Raw genomic sequence first — 18,409 nt, forward strand, 5'->3', positions numbered from 1 at the left:
GTGTGATCCGTGCTACACACTTTGTCTGTGTGGCTGCTTCTCCGTCACTGGATATAGAGGGGCTGGAGGGTCCGTGTGATCCGTGTTACACACTGTGTCTGTGTGACTGCTTCTCCGTCACTGGATATAAAGGGGCTGGAGGGTCCGTGTGATCCGTGTTACACACTTTGTCTGTGTGGCTGCTTCTCCGTCACTGGATAGAGAGGGGCTGGAGGGCCCGTGTGATCCATGTTACACACTGTGTCTGTGTGGCTGCTTCTCCGTCACTGGATAGAGAGGGGCTAGAGGGTCCGTGTGATCCATGTTACACACTATGTCTGTGTGGCTGCTTCTCCGTCACTGGATAGAGAGGGGCTGGAGGGTCCGTGTGATCCGTGTTACACACTATGTCTGTGTGGCTGCTTCTCCGTCACTGGATAGAGAGGGGCTTGAGGGTCTGTGTGATCCATGTTATACACTGTGTCTGTGTGGCTGCTTCTCCGTCACTGGATAGAGAGGGGCTGGAGGGTCCGTGTGATCCATGTTACACACTGTGTTTGTGTGGCTGCTTCTCCGTCACTGGATAGAGAGAGGCTGGAGGGTCCGTGTGATCCGTGTTATACACTGTCTGTGTGGCTGCTTCTCCATCACTGGATAGAGAGGGGCTGGAGGGTCCGTGTGATCCATGTTACACACTTTGTCTGTGTGGCAGCTTCTCCGTCACTGGATAGAGAGGGGCTGGAGGGTCCGTGTGATCCGTGTTACACACTGTCTGTGTGGCTGCTTCTCCGTCACTGGATAGAGAGGGGCTGGAGGGTCCGTGTGATCCATGTTACACACTGTGTCTGTGTGGCTGCTTCTCCGTCACTGGATAGAGAGGGGCTGGAGGGTCCGTGCGATCCATGTTATACACTTTGTCTGTGTGGCTGCTTCTCCGTCACTGGATAGAGAGGAGCTGGAGGGTCCGTGTGATCCATGTTACACACTGTGTCTGTGTGGCTGCTTCTCCGTCACTGGATAGAGAGGGGCTGGAGGGTCCGTGTGATCCATGTTACACACTTTGCCTGTGTGGCTGCTTCTCCGTCACTAGATAGAGAGGGGCTGGAGGGCCCGTGTGATCCATGTTACACACTGTGTCTGTGTGGCTGTTTCTCTGTCACTGGACAGAGAGGGGCTGGAGGGTCCGTGTGATCCATGTTACACACTATGTCTGTGTGGCTGCTTCTCCATCACTGGATAGAGAGGGGCTGGAGGGTCCGTGTGATCCATGTTACACACTGTGTCTGTGTGGCTGCTTCTCCGTCACTGGATAGAGAGGGGCTGGAGGGTCCGTGTGATCCATGTTACACACTATGTCTGTGTGGCTGCTTCTCCGTCACTGGATAGAGAGGGGCTGGAGGGTCCGTGTGATCCATGTTACACACTGTGTCTGTGTGGCTGCTTCTCCGTCACTGGATAGAGAGGGGCTGGAGGGTCTGTGTGATCCATGTTATACACTGTGTCTGTGTAGCTGCTTCTCCGTCACTGGATAGAGAGGGGCTGGAGGGTCCGTGTGATCCATGATACACACTGCCTGTGTGGCTGCTTCTCCGTCACTGGATAGAGAGGGGCTGGAGGGTCCGTGTGATCCATGTTACAAACTGTGTCTGTGTGGCTGTTTCTCTGTCACTAGATAGAGAGGGGCTGGAGGGTCCGTGTGATCCATGTTACACACTATGTCTGTGTGGCTGCTTCTCCATCACTGGATAGAGAGGGGCTGGAGGGTCCGTGTGATCCATGTTACACACTGTGTCTGTGTGGCTGCTTCTCCGTCACTGGATAGAGAGGGGCTGGAGGGTCCGTGTGATCCATGTTACACACTATGTCTGTGTGGCTGCTTCTCCGTCACTGGATAGAGAGGGACTGGAGGGTCCGTGTGATCCATGTTACACACTGTGTCTGTGTGGCTGCTTCTCCGTCACTGGATAGAGAGGGGCTGGAGGGTCCGTGTGATCCGTGCTACACACTTTGTCTGTGTGGCTGCTTCTCCATCACTGGATATAGAGGGGCTGGAGGGTCCGTGTGATCCGTGTTACACACTGTGTCTGTGTGACTGCTTCTCCGTCACTGGATATAAAGAGGCTGGAGGGTCCGTGTGATCCGTGTTACACACTTTGTGTGGCTGCTTCTCCGTCACTGGATAGAGAGGGGCTGGAGGGTCCGTGTGATCCATGTTACACACTGTGTCTGTGTGGCTGCTTCTCCATCACTGGATAGAGAGGGGCTGGAGGGTCCGTGTGATCCATGTTACACACTATGTCTGTGTGGCTGCTTCTCCGTCACTGGATAGAGAGGGGCTGGAGGGTCCGTGTGTTCCGTGTTACACACTATGTCTGTGTGGCAGCTTCTCCGTCACTGGATAGAGAGGGGCTGGAGGGTCTGTGTGATCCATGTTATACACTGTGTCTGTGTGGCTGCTTCTCCGTCACTGGATAGAGAGGGGCTGGAGGGTCCATGTGATCCATGTTACACACTGTGTTTGTGTGGCTGCTTCTCCGTCACTGGATAGAGAGAGGCTGGAGGGTCCGTGTGATCCGTGATATACACTGTCTGTGTGGCTGCTTCTCCGTCACTGGATAGAGAGGGGCTGGAGGGTCCGTGTGATCCATGTTACACACTTTGTCTGTGTGGCTGCTTCTCCGTCACTGGATAGAGAGGGGCTGGAGGGTCCGTGTGATCCGTGTTACACACTGTCTGTGTGGCTGCTTCTCCGTCACTGGATAGAGAGGGGCTGGAGGGTCCGTGTGATCCATGTTTCACACTGTGTCTGTGTGACTGCTTCTCCGTCACTGGATAGAGAGGGGCTGGAGGGTCCGTGTGATCCGTGTTACACACTTTGTCTGTGTGGCTGCTTCTCCATCACTGGATAGAGAGGGGCTGGAGGGTCCATGTGATCCATGTTACACACTGTGTCTGTGTGGCTGCTTCTCCGTCACTGGATAGAGAGGGGCTGGAGGGTCCGTGTGATCCATGTTACACACTATGTCTGTGTGGCTGCTTCTCCGTCTCTGGATAGAGAGAGGCTGGAGGGTCCGTGTGATCCGTGTTACACACTATGTCTGTGTGGCTGCTTCTCCGTCACTGGATAGAGAGGGGCTGGAGGGTCTGTGTGATCCATGTTATACACTGTGTCTGTGTGGCTGCTTCTCCGTCACTGGATAGAGAGGGGCTGGAGGGTCCGTGTGATCCATGTTACACACTGTGTTTGTGTGGCTGCTTCTCCGTCACTGGATAGAGAGAGGCTGGAGGGTCCGTGTGATCCGTGTTATACACTGTCTGTGTGGCTGCTTCTCCGTCACTGGATAGAGAGGGGCTGGAGGGTCCGTGTGATCCATGTTACACACTTTGTCTGTGTGGCTGCTTCTCCGTCACTGGATAGAGAGGGGCTGGAGGGTCCGTGTGATCCGTGTTACACACTGTCTGTGTGGCTGCTTCTCCGTCACTGGATAGAGAGGGGCTGGAGGGTCCGTGTGATCCATGTTACACACTGTGTCTGTGTGGCTGCTTCTCCGTCACTGGATAGAGAGGGGCTGGAGGGTCCGTGCGATCCATGTTATACACTTTGTCTGTGTGGCTGCTTCTCCATCACTGGATAGAGAGGGGCTGGAGGGTCCGTGTGATCCATGTTACACACTTTGCCTGTGTGGCTGCTTCTCCGTCACTGGATACAGAGGGGCTGGAGGGTCCGTGTGATCCATGTTATACACTGTGTCTGTGTGGCTGCTTCTCCGTCACTGGATAGAGAGGGGCTGGAGGGTCCGTGTGATCCATGTTACACACTATGTCTGTGTGGCTGCTTCTCCGTCACTGGATAGAGAGGGGCTGGAGGGTCCGTGTGATCCATGTTACACACTTTGACTGTGTGGCTGCTTCTCCGTCACTGGATAGAGAGGGGCTGGAGGGTCCGTGTGATCCATGTTATGCACTGTGTCTGTGTGGCTGCTTCTCCGTCACTGGATAGAGAGAGGCTGGAGGGTCCGTGTGATCCGTGTTACGCACTGTGTCTGTGTGGCTGCTTCTCCGTCACTAGATAGAGAGGGGCTAGAGGGTCCGTGTGATCCATGTTATACACTGTGTCCGTGTGGCTGCTTCTCCGTCACTGGATAGAGAGGGGCTGGAGGGTCCGTGTGATCCATGTTATACACTGTGTCTGTGTGGCTGCTTCTCCGTCACTGGATAGAGAGGGGCTGGAGTGTCCGTGTGATCCATGTTACACACTGTGTCTCTGTGGCTGCTTCTCCGTCACTGGATAGAGAGGGGCTGGAGGGTCCGTGTGATCCGTGTTACACACTTTGCCTGTGTGGCTGCTTCTCCGTCACTGGATAGAGAGGGGCTGGAGGGTCCGTGTGATCCATGTTACACACTTTGCCTGTGTGGCTGCTTCTCCGTCACTGGATAGAGAGGGGCTGGAGGGTCCGTGTGATCCATGTTACACACTGTGTCTGTGTGGCTGCTTCTCCGTCACTGGATAGAGAGGGGCTGGAGGGTCCATGTGATCCGTGTTACACACTGTGTCTGTGTGGCTGCTTCTCCGTCACTGGATAGAGAGGGGCTGGAGGGTCCGTGTGATCCGTGTTACACACTGTGTCTGTGTGGCTGCTTCTCCGTCACTGGATAGAGAGGGGCTGGAGGGTCCGTGTGATCTGTGTTACACACTGTGTCTGTGTGGCTGCTTCTCCATCACTGGATATAGAGGGGCTGGAGGGTCCGTGTGATCCATGTTACACACTATGTCTGTGTGGCTGCTTCTCCGTCACTGGATAGAGAGGGGCTGGAGGGTCCGTGTGATCCATGTTACACACTGTGTCTGTGTAGCTGTTTCTCTGTCACTGGATAGAGAGGAGCTGGAGGGTCCGTGTGATCCATGTTACACACTATGTCTGTGTGGCTGCTTCTCCATCACTGGATAGAGAGGGGCTGGAGGGTCTGTGTGATCCATGTTATACACTGTGTCTGTGTGGCTGCTTCTCCGTCACTGGATAGAGAGAGGCTGGAGGGTCCGTGTGATCCATGTTACATGCTTTGTCTGTGTGGCTGCTTCTCCGTCACTGGATAGAGAGGGGCTGGAGGGTCCGTGTGATCCATGTTACACACTGTGTCTGTGTGGCTACTTCTCCGTCACTGGATAGAGAGGGGCTGGAGGGTCCGTGTGATCCGTGTTATACACTTTGTCTGTGTGGCTGCTTCTCCGTCACTGGATAGAGAGGGGCTGGAGGGTCCGTGTGATCCATGTTACACACTGTGTTTGTGTGGCTGCTTCTCCATCACTGGATAGAGAGGGGCAGGAGGGTCCGTGTGATCCATGTTATACACTGTGTCTGTGTGGCTGCTTCTCCGTCACTGGATAGAGAGGGGCTGGGTCCGCGTGATCCATGTTACACACTTTGTCTGTGTGGCTGCTTGTCCGTCACTGGATAGAGAGGGGCTGGAGGGTCCGTGTGATCCATGTTACACACTGTGTCTGTGTGGCTGCTTCTCCGTCACTGGATAGAGAGGGGCTGGAGGGTCCGTGTGATCCGTGTTACACACTGTGTCTGTGTGGCTGCTTCTCCGTCACTGGATAGAGAGGGGCTGGAGGGTCCATGTGATCCGTGTTACACACTGTGTCTGTGTGGCTGCTTCTCCGTCACTGGATATAGAGGGGCTGGAGGGTCCGTGTGATCCATGTTACACACTATGTCTGTGTGGCTGCTTCTCCGTCACTGGATAGAGAGGGGCTGGAGGGTCCGTGTGATCCATGTTACACACTGTGTCTGTGTAGCTGTTTCTCTGTCACTGGATAGAGAGGAGCTGGAGGGTCCGTGTGATCCATATTACACACTATGTCTGTGTGGCTGCTTCTCCGTCACTGGATAGAGAGGGGCTGGAGGGTCTGTGTGATCCATGTTATACACTGTGTCTGTGTGGCTGCTTCTCCGTCACTGGATAGAGAGAGGCTGGAGGGTCCATGTGATCCATGTTACATGCTTTGTCTGTGTGGCTGCTTCTCCGTCACTGGATAGAGAGGGGCTGGAGGGTCCGTGTGATCCATGTTACACACTGTGTCTGTGTGGCTGCTTCTCCGTCACTGGATAGAGAGGGGCTGGAGGGTCCGTGTGATCCGTGTTATACACTTTGTCTGTGTGGCTGCTTCTCCGTCACTGGATATAGAGGGGCTGGAGGGTCCATGTGATCCATGTTATACACTGTGTTTGTGTGGCTGCTTCTCCGTCACTGGATAGAGAGGGGCAGGAGGGTCCGTGTGATCCATGTTATACACTGTGTCTGTGTGGCTGCTTCTCCGTCTCTGGATAGAGAGGGGCTGGGTCCGCGTGATCCATGTTACACACTTTGTCTGTGTGGCTGCTTCTCCGTAACTGGATAGAGAGGGGCTGGAGGGTCCGTGTGATCCGTGTTACACACTGTGTCTGTGTGACTGCTTCTCCGTCACTGGATAGAGAGGGGCTGGAGGGTCCGTGTGATCCGTGTTACACACTGTGTCTGTGTGGCTGCTTCTCTGTCACTGGATATAGAGGGGCTGGAGGGTCCGTGTGATCCATGTTACACACTGTGTCTGTGTGGCTGCTTCTCCGTCACTGGATAGAGAGGGGCTGGAGGGTCCGTGTGATCCATGTTACACTCTGTGTCTGTGTGGCTGCTTCTCCGTCACTGGATAGAGAGGGGCTGGAGGGTCCGTGTGATCCAAGTTACACACTGTGTCTGTGTGGCTGCTTCTCCGTCACTGGATAGAGAGAGGCTGGAGGGTCCGTGTGATCCTTGTTACACACTGTGTCTGTGTGGCTGCTTCTCCGTCACTGGATAGAGAGGGGCTGGAGGGTCCGTGTGATCCAAGTTACACACTGTGTCTGTGTGGCTGCTTCTCCGTCACTGGATATAGAGGGGCTGGAGGGTCCGTGTGATCCATGTTACACACTGTGTCTGTGTGGCTGCTTCTCCGCAAGCCCAGGAGTGATTTTGGCTCTATCAGAGCCAAAGTCACTCCCACTGACATCATTACTGATGTCAGTGGGGCCGGACTCAGAAGGTAGGCGTTCCCATGGGAACGCCTCCATCTGGCCGCCACGCCCCCTGCACGCCCACCAAATGGGGCGTGCTGTCAGTCACCATCGACAGCACGCCCTCTTTGGTGCGAGACCCCGAGCGACGTATTTCTCGTCGCTCACCGGGTCTCGCGCATGCGCACGACGGAGCTCCCTCCATCGTGCGCATGCACATTCTCACAACATCGACCTGCATGCGAGCGAACTTTGCTCGCGAGCGGGTCTGAATGACCCCTTTAGTAAGGGTTCTCTTATATTGATTATATACTGTACACTAAAGCCCCGGCAAGCCTGTACTGCCCATAGCTGTTACCTCACAGGATGTACCACCCTCACCTACGACCCCTGCTTGTGTTCTTGTGTTGTTTATTTTTGACATATTTGAGTTTCTCTTATTCCATTATTGTACAAATTGACATTTTTATCTCTTACTAAACCAACTTAGTATTTTATACCTTCATAAACAGAGGCAGCTCGGAGCCCAGGCGAACAGTTGGAGAGTTGGCTTTTTATTAGGTGGTATATCAGACTGTCGCCCTGCATCATAACCTATGCAGAGCTTTGCCAACTTGCAGATTTAAGCTCCTGCCTGCAATACATGGACATAAATTCATGCGTACCTGCAGCTCTGCAAATGCCCGGTGTAAACGCGTTTCCGGTGATGTCTGCTCTTTACAGAACATTCCTATAAGTAAGAGTAATTTGTGCGCCGTCGTCTCTCAGGGGAAAGTCCTGTTTTGTATCTAATCCTTTATATTGCTAATTTCTGTAAATAGAAAAATTTAATGAGACCATATCGGTTTAACGCAGAGTTACCATTCTGGAGTAAGAATACCATTATTGCCATAACGGCTCTATAAAATGTTCATGAGCCATAGAAGTAAAGCGTGGCCATTAACGCTGAATATGTCCCTGTGTTTTTTTGCAGCGTAATATTATCAGTATAATTACTCTGTGTAACTTTGCTCAGAAATCCTTTATAGGTAAATAATGTAAGACGCGATGTCTGGGCTGCACTGCGTTATATTACAGCTGCCGGACCCTGCTCCGTGGCCTGTATCGTCTTCACCCCGAAAGCTGCACGTATCATCGCGTATTGGCAGCTTCTAATACTTAGGTGGTCTATTCACGATGTTAATTATCGGGGTCCGATAATTAACATTCTAACTCACCTCAGCATCCGGAGCCATTCATCATTGCTTCGGGGCTCGGTGACAGCTGATCCGAAAATCAGCGGTACCGCGAGCGGCTTCACTGCTACTTTTAGTGACAGTAGTGCGCTTGCGTTACCTACAAGTCACGCATACGCACAAGAGCCCCGACGTCCGGCGGAAGGAGCCGGACAGGGGCGGAGGGATTTGAAGGGATCCCTCTTCGTGACCCGGGACTCCTTCCCATCTGAAGATGGCGAATGCTCCTGCACTCAAGCTCCGAAAATATTATATTTTCAGAGCTTGATTAATTCTGTCCCCATACTAGTGTATGTATCTGTAACTTATTATCACCGCAGGGGATGTCCTCAGCCAGGTCCTGTATCTGTAACTTATCACCGCAGGGGACGTCCTCAGCCAGGTCCTGTATCTGTAACTTATTTTCACCGCAGGGGATGTCCTCAGCCAGGTCCTGTATCTGTAACTTATCACCGCAGGGGACGTCCTCAGACAGGTCCTGTATCTGTAACTTATCACCGCAGGGGACGGCCCCAGCCAGGTCCTGTATCTGTAACTTATTATCACCACAGGGGACGTCCTCAGCCAGGTCCTGTATCTGTAACTTATTATCACTGCAGGGGACGTCCTCAGCCAGATCCTGTATCTGTAACTTATTATCACCGCAGGGGACGTCCCCAGCCAGGTCCTGTATCTGTAACTTATTATCACCGCAGGGGACGTCCCCAGCCAGGTCCTGTATCTGTAACTTATTATCACCGCAGGGGATGTCCTCAGCCAGGTCCTGTATCTGTAACTTATTATCATCGCAGGGGACGTCCTCAGCCAGCTCCTGTATCTGTAACTTATTATCACCGCAGGGGATGTCCCCAGCCAGGTCCTGTATCTGTAACTTATCACCACAGGGGACGTCCTCAGCCAGATCCTGTATCTGTAACTTATTATCACCGCAGGGGACATCCTCAGCCAGGTCCTGTATCTGTAACTTATTATCACCGCAGGGGATGTCCTCAGCCAGGTCCTGTATCTGTAACTTATCACCACAGGGGACGTCCTCAGCCAGGTCCTGTATCTGTAACTTATTATCACCGCAGGGGATGTCCTCAGCCAGGTCCTGTATCTGTAACTTATCACCGCAGGGGACGTCCTCAGACAGGTCCTGTATCTGTAACTTATCACCGCAGGGGACGGCCCCAGCCAGGTCCTGTATCTGTAACTTATTATCACCACAGGGGACGTCCTCAGCCAGGTCCTGTATCTGTAACTTATTATCACTGCAGGGGACGTCCTCAGCCAGATCCTGTATCTGTAACTTATTATCACCGCAGGGGACGTCCCCAGCCAGGTCCTGTATCTGTAACTTATTATCACCGCAGGGGACGTCCCCAGCCAGGTCCTGTATCTGTAACTTATTATCACCGCAGGGGATGTCCTCAGCCAGGTCCTGTATCTGTAACTTATTATCATCGCAGGGGACGTCCTCAGCCAGCTCCTGTATCTGTAACTTATTATCACCGCAGGGGATGTCCCCAGCCAGGTCCTGTATCTGTAACTTATCACCACAGGGGACGTCCTCAGCCAGATCCTGTATCTGTAACTTATTATCACCGCAGGGGACGTCCTCAGCCAGGTCCTGTATCTGTAACTTATTATCACCGCAGGGGATGTCCTCAGCCAGGTCCTGTATCTGTAACTTATCACCGCAGGGGACGTCCTCAGCCAGGTCCTGTATCTGTAACTTATTATCACCGCAGGGGATGTCCTCAGCCAGGTCCTGTATCTGTAACTTATCACCACAGGGGACATCCTCAGCCAGGTCCTGTATCTGTAAATTATCACCGCAGGGGACGTCCTCAGCCAGGTCCTGTATCTGTAACTTATTATCACCGCAGGGGACATCCTCAGCCAGGTCCTGTATCTGTAACTTATTATCACCTCAGGGGACATCCTCATCCAGGTCCTGTATCTGTAACTTATCACTGCAGGGGACGTCCTCAGCCAGGTCCTGTATCTGTAACTTATTATCACCGCAGGGGACGTCCTCAGCCAGGTCCTGTATCTGTAACTTATTATCACCGCAGGGGATGTCCTCAGCCAGGTCCTGTATCTGTAACTTATCACCACAGGGGACGTCCTCAGCCAGGTCCTGTATCTGTAACTTATTATCACCGCAGGGGATGTCCTCAGCCAGGTCCTGTATCTGTAACTTATCACCGCAGGGGACGTCCTCAGACAGGTCCTGTATCTGTAACTTATCACCGCAGGGGACGGCCCCAGCCAGGTCCTGTATCTGTAACTTATTATCACCACAGGGGACGTCCTCAGCCAGGTCCTGTATCTGTAACTTATTATCACTGCAGGGGACGTCCTCAGCCAGATCCTGTATCTGTAACTTATTATCACCGCAGGGGACGTCCCCAGCCAGGTCCTGTATCTGTAACTTATTATCACCGCAGGGGACGTCCCCAGCCAGGTCCTGTATCTGTAACTTATTATCACCGCAGGGGATGTCCTCAGCCAGGTCCTGTATCTGTAACTTATTATCATCGCAGGGGACATCCTCAGCCAGCTCCTGTATCTGTAACTTATTATCACCGCAGGGGATGTCCCCAGCCAGGTCCTGTATCTGTAACTTATCACCACAGGGGACGTCCTCAGCCAGATCCTGTATCTGTAACTTATTATCACCGCAGGGGACGTCCTCAGCCAGGTCCTGTATCTGTAACTTATTATCACCGCAGGGGATGTCCTCAGCCAGGTCCTGTATCTGTAACTTATCACCGCAGGGGACGTCCTCAGCCAGGTCCTGTATCTGTAACTTATTATCACCGCAGGGGATGTCCTCAGCCAGGTCCTGTATCTGTAACTTATCACCACAGGGGACATCCTCAGCCAGGTCCTGTATCTGTAAATTATCACCGCAGGGGACGTCCTCAGCCAGGTCCTGTATCTGTAACTTATTATCACCGCAGGGGACATCCTCAGCCAGGTCCTGTATCTGTAACTTATTATCACCGCAGGGGACATCCTCATCCAGGTCCTGTATCTGTAACTTATCACTGCAGGGGACGTCCTCAGCCAGGTCCTGTATCTGTAACTTATCACCGCAGGGGACGTCCTCAGCCAGGTCCTGTATCTGTAACTTATCACCGCAGGGGATGTCCTCAGCCAGGTCCTGTATCTGTAACTTATCACCGCAGGGGACGTCCTCAGCCAGGTCCTGTATCTGTAACTTATCACCGCAGGGGATGTCCTCAGCCAGGTCCTGTATCTGTAACTTATCACTGCAGGGGATGTCCTCAGCCAGGTCCTGTATCTGTAACTTATCACTGCAGGGTCCTCAGCCAGGTCCTGTATCTGTAACTTATCACCGCAGGGGATGTCCTCAGCCAGGTCCTGTATCTGTAGCTTATCACCACAGGGGACGTCCTCATCCAGGTCCTGTATCTGTAACTTGTCACCACAGGGGACATCCTCATGCCAGGTCCTGTATCTGTAACTTATCACTGCAGGGGACGTCCTCAGCCAGGTCCTATATCTGTAATTTATCACTGCAGGGGATTTATTTTACAGGCTGGGGAGGGTTAGGGTTAGGCTGCGGGAGGGTAGGTTTAGGCTGCGGGAGGAAAGGGTTATGATTAAGCTGTGGTACGGGAGGGTTAGATACTAGGGGGAGAGTTAGGCTGCAGGATGGAAGCTTTAGGGTTAGGCCCCAGGACGGAAGGGCTAAGATTAGGCTGCGGGAGGGAAGGGCTAGGATTAGGCTGCGGGAAGGAAGGGTTAGAATTTGGCTGCGGGAGGGGAGAGTTACGCTGCGGGACGGAAGGTTTAGGGTTAGGCCCCAGGACGGGAGGACTAGGATTAGGCTGCGGGAGGGAAGGGTTAGGATTAGGCTGCGGGAGGGAAGGGTTAGGATTAGGCTGCGGGAGGGGAGGGTTAGGATTAGGCTGCAGGAGGGGAGGGTTAGGGGGCAGTTTAGGATTATAATGCTTCCAGAAATTTGTTGGGATTCTGACTGTCGGGAATCGGGATGCTGACAGTTGCCGTAATGCAAATGGTAGCTCAGATGATTGTGGAAGTGCTTCGTATTGGGACAGATGAGCGTTTCATTGGTGATTGCCTTTTGCATTACTCACCGTAACCATCAATAGCCCCTTTCCCTGTGTAGTGAGGCTGCCAGCTCCCCAGAGTACACCCTCCTGCTGGGTGACATGTTCTTGTGGCTATACCGGATTGCAGTGCCAGTATATCCCCGTATTATCTATGCCTGGACTCATCAGAATTAGCTGCATAACTCCATAACGCGCGCCGTACCGGAATGTACTTCTCAGTATTTCCGAAAGGTTTATTACAGAATAATGCGCTTTTGTTCATGCGCTCAAAGGCATAAATTCAATTAGCACCAAACCTGGGCGCAAATTATTTTCCCATGGAAACGCAATTACATTTCAGCTCACACGAATCGGTCACATGATTCCTGAGCATACAAAAGGCGCCTGTTACAGTGTATTCTATATCAGTGCTCTCAGCCAATTAAACAGCGATTGAACGATAATGACATCGTTATCGTTCAGTCGTTCGTTAATCGGGCATGCAACTACCGGGAACGACCAGCGATGCGCACTCCCGCTGGTCATTTCCGACATCAATCATCGCCTGAACATGCCGGTCAATCTGCCGATAACGACAGATAGCCTATGTTCGGGGATGACGGAGGGCGCCTACACTGAGCGACTGATCGTCCAGTGTACGCACTGCAGGGGATGGGGAAGGACGGTACGATTACCATGGGTTTCCCTAGTCGGCGTGCGGATGTGCCCCTTACGCTGCCAACAGGTCATGTGCTGAGGATTCCTGTCTGTGGCAGCTGGTGGGATCATTACTGACCCTGCCACATAGACTAACCGTCCTGGGCCTGGTGCTGGGAATTGGGGATTGGAACTGAGGACCCCTGGTTTATTTTTCATTTTAATAAGTTTTGTGATATTAATAATAAAAATTATATCAGAAAAAAAATATTATTTGGATAAATATGATGTAATCTTTTTCCAATTTGGGTTTTATTTATCATCATGGGTATCTCATATCGAAGCAATAAAACAAATAAGCTATATCCATGATGCACCGTTGTTTTATCGCCATGGCGGTCGTACTGTACTTAACAGGAAATGGGACAGTTACATGAGAACAATAAGATTACTTGTCGTTCAGCATTACTGAGCATGTGCGGGGGTCAGGAGCATGTGCGGGGGCCAGGATATGTTTTGGGGCTGGGGGCATGTGCAGGGGTCAGGAGCATGTGCGGGGGCATGTGTGGGGGCCGGGGGCATGTGCTGGGGCCAGGAGCATGTGCGGGGACCAGGATATGTTCGGGGGCTGGGGGCATGTGCAGGGGTCAGGAGCATGTGCGGGGGCATGTACGGGGGCCAGGAGCATGTGCGGGGGTCAGGATATGTTCGGGGGCTGGGGGCATGTGCAGGGGTCAGGAGCATGTGCGGGGGCTGGGGGCATGTGCGGGGGCCAGGATCATGTGCGGGGGTCAGGAGCATGTTCGGGGGCTGGGGGCAGGGGCCAGGGGCTATGTACAGGGGCTAGAGGTATGTGTTGGGGCATGTACGGGGGCCTGGGATAAGTGCGGAAATGGCAGCTCGGCAGGTGCCCACGGTCCCTTCTTGTTTTGACTCCATTTTGTACAGTGAATATATATATATAATTTTATTATCTGTCCTATTTATCTACACACCGAATAAAATACATAGAAGAACAAGAAACAAATACAATCTATAAAATACTAATAATGTTGTTTCCTGATTGATAAGTGAGCCTAAAGTTGCTTTTCTATAGATAAACGTGTAGTATGTCTGATATTATCCCGCATGTATTTGTGGAGCATTTTGTACACGCTGCTCACTAGGGCCTTACTGTAAGCACTAAGCAGTGTATACGTATACTGGCGAAGAGAGCGCTCTGCGCTGTCCCCTCATCCGCTGCTGCCGGGACCCTGTAGTGAGCGTGACCTCCGACCCTAATGTGCTACTAAGTCTCTGGGTGTCTTCCGGCTCCGTCCTCAATAGAGGAAGAACGCGAACCTGCTATATACCACTGTGTCACCGCCATTAGTAACATTGCGTATTCCATATGGGTGCAGGCGTGCGCCTCTCCATACAGCGCACCACCTAAATGATCCCCCACACGTTCCTCCCCGTGTTACACCAAAGCTCACTCTGCCTGGTTCATAAACCAATCCTGCTATTCATTGTGTGGCCTGACCTCCATCACACACTGCTGGCACCTATATCAACAACAACGATAGGAGCTGCCTACATATGTGTGTGTATATATATATAGAGAGAGAGAGAGATATCAAATAGGGTCACAGAGCCTTTTTGTTATTTATATCTCCTCATGTACCCAGTTATAAAGTGGGCATTAGGATAATCAAAATCTCCACTGCAGAGCAGATTATTTCATCCGATGGGTGTCTCAAAGCAGCACAGAGTATATCAGGAGATGAGTGATGTGTTAGTGAGGACAGGGCTGCATGTGACAGGGGCAGTGACATGATGTGAGGAGAGGAATGGAGGCAGCAGAAAGTCACAGACTGAGAGTTATATAGTGGGAGGAGCAGGGTCCCCAGCAGCACAGAGTATATCAGGAGATGAGTGATGTGTTAGTGAGGACAGGGCTGCATGTGACAGGGGCAGTGACATGATGTGAGGAGGGGAATGGAGGCAGCAGGAAGCCAGAGACTGAGAGTTATATACTGGGAGGAGCAGGGTCCCCAGCAGCACAGAGTGTATCAGGAGATGAGTGATGTGTTAGTGAGGACAGGGCTGCATGTGACAGGGGCAGTGACATGATGTGAGGAGAGGAATGGAGGCAGCAGAAAGTCACAGACTGAGAGTTATATAGTGGGAGGAGCAGGGTCCCCAGCAGCACAGAGTATATCAGGAGATGAGTGATGTGTTAGTGAGGACAGGGCTACATGTGACAGGGGCAGTGACAGGATGTGAGGAGGGGAATGGAGGCAGCAGGAAGCCACAGACTGAGAGTTATATACTGGGAGGAGCAGGGTCCCCAGCAGCACAGAGTGTATCAGGAGATGAGTGATGTGTTAGTGAGGACAGGGCTGCATGTGACAGGGGCAGTGACATGATGTGAGGAGGGGAATGGAGGCAGCAGGAAGCCACAGACTGAGAGTTATATAGTGGAAGGAGCAGGGTCCCCAGCAGCACAGAGTATATCAGGAGATGAGTGATGTGTCAGTGAGGACAGGGCTGCATGTGACATGGGCAGTGACATGATGTGAGGAGAGGAATGGAATCAGCAGGAAGCCACAGACTGAGAGTTATATAGTGGGAGGAGCAGGGTCCCCAGCAGCACAGAGTATATCAGGAGATGAGTGATGTGTCAGTGAGGACAGGGCTGCATGTGACAGGGGCAGTAACATGATGTGAGGAGGGGAATGGAGGCAGCAGGAAGCCACAGACTGAGAGTTATATAGTGGGAGGAGCAGGGTCCCCAGCAGCACAGAGTGTATCAGGAGATGAGTGATGTGTTAGTGATTACAGGGCTGCATGTGACAGGGGCAGTGACATGATGTGAGGAGGGGAATGGAGGCAGCAGGAAGCCACAGACTGAGAGTTATATATTGGGAGGAGCAGAGTCCCCAGCAGCACAGAGTATATCAGGAGCTGAGTGATGTGTCAGTGAGGACAGGGCTGCATGTGACAGGGGCAGTAATATGATGTGAGGAGGGGAATGGAGGCAGCAGGAAGCCACAGACTGAGAGTTATATAGTGGGAGGAGCAGGGTCCCCAGCAGCACAGAGTGTATCAGGAGCTGAGTGATGTGTTAGTGATTACAGGGCTGCATGTGACAGGGGCAGTGACATGATGTGAGGAGGGGAATGGAGGCAGCAGGAAGCCACAGACTGAGAGTTATATAGTGGGAGGAGCAGAGTCCCCAGCAGCACAGAGTAATTATTAGGCTTTTGTAACATCTCCTCTAAATAAAACAAAGTTCATACATCCATCTTGTTTTGTGTATTTTTGTAGAACATGATGAATGTGGAAACGGACAAAGCGACTGTGACCAGAATTCCATCTGTACAAACACGGTCCAGGGACACAGTTGTACATGCAAACCTGGATATGTGGGGAATGGCACTTTCTGTCGGGGTAGGTCTGGCCCATAATGAAAAAATGTCTTTCATGTAACAAAAATGGGTATTTAATGTATATTTTAAATGTGTTTGTCAGACGGGTTCCAGCATGTTCCTGGCACTTTCTTGCAGGCAGCAGCATTATGCACCTGAAGACTTACTGTCCTGGATATTGTCCCTGTATTGGAATGTGTATAATAACCCTGTTATTATGTGGCAGGAATGTGTAATGGTGGAAATAGTACATTTATGTATCCCTATTCTTTTGCACATCCAGAGCTGCTCTATTCCACCTGGAAGGATAAACTGAAATGTTTTTATTAAAGGGTATGACATCTTTCCTGTGGGATTAGACTGGAAATGTTACTGTAGGGAGGGAATGACCAGTGCTGTGTACTTTAGGAAAGTTGATACTATAGATGTACAAAGTAAGAAGTAAAACATGAACGTGTGCGCTAATCGTACAGGTGATATTACACGGGGTACGTCGGCAGGAGGAGCCCCACAGACTGGGGGAAGGACTTTTGCTGCATTTGGATCACATATAGATCTTACTTATACTGTAGATCTTTTCTTTCCACCTCTAGAATCTTCCTACAGTTCAACATCCAAGAACTATACATAATATGCAAGTATTCTGCAAAAGGGACCATTTATCCTATTGTTATGTAAACACTCCCAATTTTTTTTTCATTAACACAACAATACGATACGGTTGTAAAATGATGATATAACCATATACAATAGGCGTACATTGAAGGAGAACCCAATGGGCAGCCTGCCTAACCAGCATTGGGGTCTTCCCATAGACCATGTTGTGCATTCCTGGAGGCAGTGTGGCTTCTGATTGGATGACACTTAGTCATGCCTGGCTCTCCCAATAGGGAGGAATCTGTCATGACTGACAGCTAAGTGGTCCTGTAAAATGGATCTTGGTTTCTCCCTAGTGGACAGTGTGGAGCAGTGGTGTCAAACTCGGGCCCTCCAGTTGCTGTTGGACTACATATCCCAGCATGCCCTGCCACAGTTTTAGCATGCCCTAATAGCAAAACTCTGGCAGTGCATGCTGGGATGTGTAGTTCCACTGCAGCGGAAGGGCCTGAGTTTGACATCAATGGTGTGAAGGATTCTGTGAACGTGGTACATTGGGCGTCCTGCTCCGCCAGCTGGGACAACTCATCATTCTATTCCCGTCCAAACTGTTACTTTGTTGAATAATATTATATTGTAAACTCATTTGGGCAAGGCTGTCCTTATTCTCTATTATCATTTGTTTATATCAAAAATCATAAGTTGGCGCTTTTATAAATAATGGAAATTGTAATAATACTATGTGACGCTTAGTTGTATCAAAGATTGTCACTATAATTTACTGACTGACTTCATTGTTATTACATCCATCGACCGTCAGTAAGTTTATTCTTAGTTGGCACCCTTGGTATAAATGATCTCTCTAGTCCGTGTCAATGTAGCTGATTCTCTTTTGTATCAGTGACAGACCCTGTAAGGTCATATTTACCTCTGATGAGTTAAGTCATTTCCAATACATGTAATTATCGTCACACTGGGAGAATGAGAGGATACATTCACTATGGTCAATATCGGAGGACAATAGGCAGAATAATAACGTCATTTAGCCCTGCTTTGTGTAGTGTGTAATGATCCTTCCTTACTGTATTAATGCCTCAATGCTGGCCGTCTCCCAGCTGTTCATATCATTGTATCTACATTTGGCAGCGTGATAATAGCTTTGTAGGTATAGTGTCCAGTGATAAACTAGAGTGGGAATTAAAGTGCTTGTTACCAGTGAATTAAATAGTTTTTATTGAACTTAAATTGTAAATCGTCAGATAGAGTGAGACTTATGCAAATGTGATTGGCTTGGGAGCTGACATGCCTGTAAGTACAGCGACTGACGCATGCCTGTAATAACTTAGCAAAGTGACTTTTATATAGAGGTGCTTTTTTTAACAAATTCAGGCGGATAGAGACCCAAACGTGTGTCTTAATCAGTCTCT

The 18,409-nt window shown here is 51.0% G+C and overlaps 1 protein-coding gene across 2 annotated transcripts in view; it reads left to right on the top strand.

Moving 5' to 3' along the window:
- The window catches only part of NELL1 (neural EGFL like 1), a 647,610-nt gene extending 631,162 nt beyond the window's left edge, over nt 1–16,448 (top strand). For both annotated transcript variants that reach the window (XM_088458962.1, XM_088458961.1), the window contains exon 14: nt 16,285–16,448. In XM_088458962.1, the coding sequence (XP_088315088.1) occupies nt 16,285–16,424 (140 nt within the window). In that variant the 3' untranslated portion in view covers nt 16,425–16,448. The remainder of the gene's footprint in view (nt 1–16,284) is intronic.
- The last annotated feature ends 1,961 nt before the right edge of the window (nt 16,449–18,409 follow it).

This window comes from Taudactylus pleione, unplaced genomic scaffold (assembly GCF_031769625.1).
Source record: "Taudactylus pleione unplaced genomic scaffold, aTauple2 ptg000875l, whole genome shotgun sequence".
Lineage (NCBI taxonomy): Eukaryota > Metazoa > Chordata > Amphibia > Anura > Myobatrachidae > Taudactylus > Taudactylus pleione.